Raw genomic sequence first — 4,823 nt, 5'->3', positions numbered from 1 at the left:
TTTTTTTTCATCCAGACAGCTTCCCGCGCCCCCAGAGGGGGGCGCGCCCCACAGTTTGGGAATCTCTGGGTTAGGTGTAAAGTTTATGTCTAAGGTGTGAATTGAGTTGTGGTTGGGGTTCGGCTGTAGGAATGAATGGAAGTCAATGGAAAGTCTCTGCAAAGACAGAGACTTTCCATTGACTTGTGTGTGGGCGTATGTGTGTTGTATGTGCGTGTGTGTGCGTGGGTGGGCGCATGTGTGCACATGTGTGTGTATACAAAACATGAAATTAGACTATAATACTTCATATGACGATACCTGTGTGTTGAAGTATCGTCATAGAATGATACCTATGAAGCATTACTTAAAGGATAATGCTTGTCCCATTTTTGCAATATGTATTTCAGATGATTCCATCTTTGCTCACATGGGCTGTGGCACTTGAGTACAGACAACAGTGAAAATCTTTCTTTTTGCAACTCAAAGCCTAAAAATGTGGCTTTTTGATTTTCTAGGATAGAACCAATGTTCTCAGCTGGTGGTTTGTAAATATCTCAGCATTCACATGGTACCTCTTTGCCTTTTCAAATCTGAAGTGGGAGAAAGTCAAGCCTCTTTTCCCCATCCTTGTCAGCTTGGTCAGATGGACCTAACAGTGACCTCTCTTCCAGGCACTGAACAGTTMATTTTCCCCCMTTGTGACTGGCTCAATTATCCATTTGGTTAACATTTAAAGGCTTAAGATAATAACTTATCTTACTTTAGGTGACTGGTCAGTTACTACAAATCTGGTTTGCTCCTGCTGAAAAGGARCTYGTCTGATTCTWAATATTTTTACATATTTATGCAGTTTTTGTTTATATTGTCCTCRCATTTAYTCAGGATYTGAAAAATGAAGAAGTTCCAGAATTTACAGGGAATTTAACTAAAGCTGTCAACGAGAAACAACAACAAGTCACTCAATCACCTGCAACAATCTCTGCCATTGTCAATATATTAACTACCATTGCACAAGTTTCAAAGAACGTAGAAGAAGGCGTCATGCAGGTACAGTGAAYATGTTACATTCTATATAAACTTTGTAGCCAAGGTTTGAGAATGTTGTGGATTTTTATAACATATTTCTTCATCTACAGGATGTATTGAAAACTGTTGATGTCCTCATTAGTGACAATGCMAAGGAATCTTGGAGCTTTCTGAATACAGGTGAAACCCAAAATTCCAGCTCACTATTGCTGTTTTCAATGGAGACAATTTCAGAAAGACTGAATGGTTCATTTACAATAACTACTCAACGGATTCAGCTCAAGAGAACCAAATTTACAGACCCGATCAGTGATGTACTGAACTCYACAGTTACTATAGAAATTCCAGAAACAGGTTTCGACAATACATTTATCACCACCATTCTTTTCTCCTCCTTGGAAAACGTTATGCCACCACGGACCTCTGCATTTAACTTCAGCCTTTTTAATGAAACCAGCAATGAAACTTACCCCGAGAATGTYATCAATGCTGCTGTTCTGCTTGTCAAAATAAATGAAGCAGTTCACAATGTCAGCTTAAGCTACAACAAGCTCAATACCACCCTGGAACTGAATCCTCAGTGYGTCTTCTGGAATTTTASTCTCTTAGATAATCTTGGTGCCTGGGATGACCAGGGCTGTGAGTTTGTTTCTGATATAAACGATACTGTGACCTGCACCTGCAACCATCTCACATCGTTCTCAATTCTGATGTCAACTGGCATCCCTGAAAAACTAAGAWTATTACTGGATATAATGACATATWTCGGAGTTGGAATATCAATGGTCAGCTTAGTTATTTGTCTCATCATTGAAGGAATTGTATGGCGACCCCTTACCAAAAACAGCACTGCCTTTATGCGCCATGTTGCCATTGTTAACACAGCCCTGTCCTTGCTGATTGCTGACATCTGTTTCATCATTGGGGCCGCTATTTCAAAGAACCCCAAAGAAAACCCAGGCGAGGACTACAAAGTTCCAGTTGGACCATGCAGTGCAGCAACCTTCTTCATGCACTTTTTCTATCTCGCCATGTTCTTTTGGATGCTCGACTCAAGCCTGCTGCTGTTGTACCGGTCAGTCATGGTCTTCTCCCAAATGTCCAAATGGACCATGTTCGCCATTGGCTTGACTGTGGGATATGTTTGCCCTCTGATCATTGCTGTTACTACAGTAGCTGCCACTGCACCTGGGGGTGGATATGTAAGGGAAGATCAAGCTTGTTGGCTAAACTGGACAAAGTCCAAGGCCCTCCTGGCCTTAGTGATCCCTGCTTTGGCCATAGTTGTGTTCAATATTTTGGTCATTCTGGTGGTTTTGTACAAGATGCTCAGAAGACGAAGCACAAACCAGGCAGATGAGAAACACGCCTTGGTAGTCATTCTAAGATGTGTGGCTATACTGTCTCCGTTATTCGGACTGACGTGGTGTTTGGGAATTGGAACCATGGTGGACCCAACAAATGGAGGGATCCATATTGCCTTTGCTTTCTTCAACTCATTGCAGGTACTTGCATTTGTGTTTGAGTTGGATACAAATTTAGAACTGGCATTTTAATTTAACAAATGTTTCACTCTCTACAGGGTTTCTTTATTTTGGTGTTTGGGACTTTGTTTGATTCCAAGGTATGTTTTCTTTAAAAGACTAGCTAATACAAAATTATAATAGTTATAATAATAATAATAATAATAATTGTTCTTTTGTTTTACGTTAGTCTATCAAAATATGCCTTAACCTTTTGGATAGCTTGCCAAGAATCTGACAGTAGTCTGTATAATAGTTAGCTATTTTAAAAAGGCAGTAAACAAATACTATACAATTACAATTTTTGATTTAAGTGTTAAAAATGCATATTTTGTAAAACTGTTTGTACTGGATTTATCACTAACATGTTTGTCTGTCTGTAGATCCGATCCCTGATTTTAAGAAAAATACCAGCTCTAAGCACGACGTCCAATCGAACAAGAGTAAGTTGTAATTTGCCAAAGCACTGCAAAAATGTTGCAATCAACTTGATCTGGCATTAAATCAACAGATAATGTGTTTTACTGAAGTGTTGCATCATCAAATTAAATTCAAATATTAACTTTTTTCTGTAATTGCTTTTTTTTTGACACGTTTGTTATTTTAGAGCACCAGTGGTGGAACTTCAGCTCTGAGTAGCGTTTTTGGTCGACGTCGCAGAGGAAGGAGTAAGTCATTTCACTTTCTCTATCTTTTTTGCTACTTTAAAACCACTTTCCTTACAATTTATTGTTTATGTTCCAGATGGTTACAACGTTTCACGGGTTGGAAACTCAAACACCAGCAGTAGTGGATTGGATTCATTTGCCAACACCTGATTCTGTACAAATAATCTGTTCACTTGTAAAGCTGAAGTGTATTTTATCTTTCAGTTATTTTTATTCAGTCACATATACATGTATGATATCTAGAACATAAGGTTCAGTGGCAATAATTTGTGAAGGAAACTGTGCAGTAGCATTTTAATTAACTTGTACGTCTTTAAATGCATAACGTTGCTGTTAATTTTAATTATAAGTGTAAAATCACAGTGTAATGGTTTGTATGTGCAATTCAAARGGCATTCTAAGGGAAAACAACATAAAAAAAAGATGATTATAAAAGAGTTCATTGGGAAACATATTTACTATTCTGTGACATCACGGGAATATCAGTACTTTAAAATATTTCTGTGCAGAGATGAATAGAGTCTTGCAAGCAACGATATCTACAAATATTCTATCAGGAGTAATGGGCCAAAGTTCTAGCAAACTCTTACCAGAAGATTGAGGAAGGAAACCCAAAACACTTGACTCAAATCTTAGGAGTTAAAAGAAAAGCTGCCTAATGCTATGGAAATACACTTAACAAAAGTATAAACACCCCATGTCGAATACAAGAGTTTTATGAATATTTGGGTTATGTAATATATAGAGAAATTCAAAGTATATTTTCATTAATTATCAATCTTCATATTGACATTAATAACATCATGGTCTGACCATTTGTAGTGGATTGACAGTCCTTTGAACATGATAGGGGACAGGTTGAGGAATTTGATTTTGACCCAGTTGGCTTCTGGTGGTTATGGACAGTCTGAGGTGTGATGTGTCTGTTGTGCTGACCAATAGTCTCATCGGCTGTGTGTGCCGCTGGTCTTAGCCGATTCTGCAGATGTGGCGATCTTGTGTTGGAGTGGTCACACATGGCCGACGAGGATGAGGTCGAGTAGTGCCAGTCTGTTGGAAACAAACTCTTAAAGACCTATGGGAATTGGCCTTTAAGAGTTTGAGCCGTGCTGCTACTGCTCTACTGGACATCCCTGCATCCAACATGCTGATGGCACACTCCTACATAACTAGTGACATTGAGGCAAACGACTTGTGACCAAATTTGACATTTTGGGGCCTTTTATTGTCCCCAGTTCAAGGATTGTCCAGTTGTTGTTAATTTTGTCTGAAGTTGGATTAAAAATTATTCACAAATCAAGAGAAATATTACTTTTGTGTAATAAAATGTTAGCAAATGCTCATTTACAGTTCTTAACTCCACATGGCAACAATATTGGACATGGGGTGTTCACTGTATATATCACTGTATATTTTTGTTCAGTATATATGTGAGGTTGTGACTTTGAAGAAAGTAATAAAAAAATTCAAAAAATGTCCCTTCTCTCTTTTATGTCTTCTATTTATGTAGCAATAGAAATTATTGTAGTAATTCTGACATGAACAGAAAAGATTAGTCATATCTTTCATGTCATATCAAACATCACGGTGACATGAAAAATAGTCTTTTCATACAGTGCATTTA

General features: G+C 38.0%; 1 protein-coding gene across 1 annotated transcript; it reads left to right on the top strand.

Moving 5' to 3' along the window:
- The first annotated feature begins 869 nt into the window (after positions 1-869).
- LOC103457746 (adhesion G-protein coupled receptor F1-like) lies at positions 870-4,391 on the top strand. The gene is made up of 6 exons (XM_008398120.2): positions 870-1,029; positions 1,119-2,513; positions 2,591-2,632; positions 2,915-2,974; positions 3,139-3,199; positions 3,276-4,391. Exons 1-6 carry the CDS (start codon positions 1,024-1,026, stop codon positions 3,347-3,349), a joined length of 1,638 nt encoding a protein of 545 aa, XP_008396342.2. The 5' UTR covers positions 870-1,023; the 3' UTR covers positions 3,350-4,391.
- The last annotated feature ends 432 nt before the right edge of the window (positions 4,392-4,823 follow it).

The sequence above is a fragment of the Poecilia reticulata genome, linkage group LG21, assembly GCF_000633615.1.
Source record: "Poecilia reticulata strain Guanapo linkage group LG21, Guppy_female_1.0+MT, whole genome shotgun sequence".
NCBI classification, from domain to species: domain Eukaryota; kingdom Metazoa; phylum Chordata; class Actinopteri; order Cyprinodontiformes; family Poeciliidae; genus Poecilia; species Poecilia reticulata.
The sequence above is the reverse complement of the archived record's forward strand: the minus strand, read 5'-3'. Positions and strand labels throughout refer to the sequence as shown.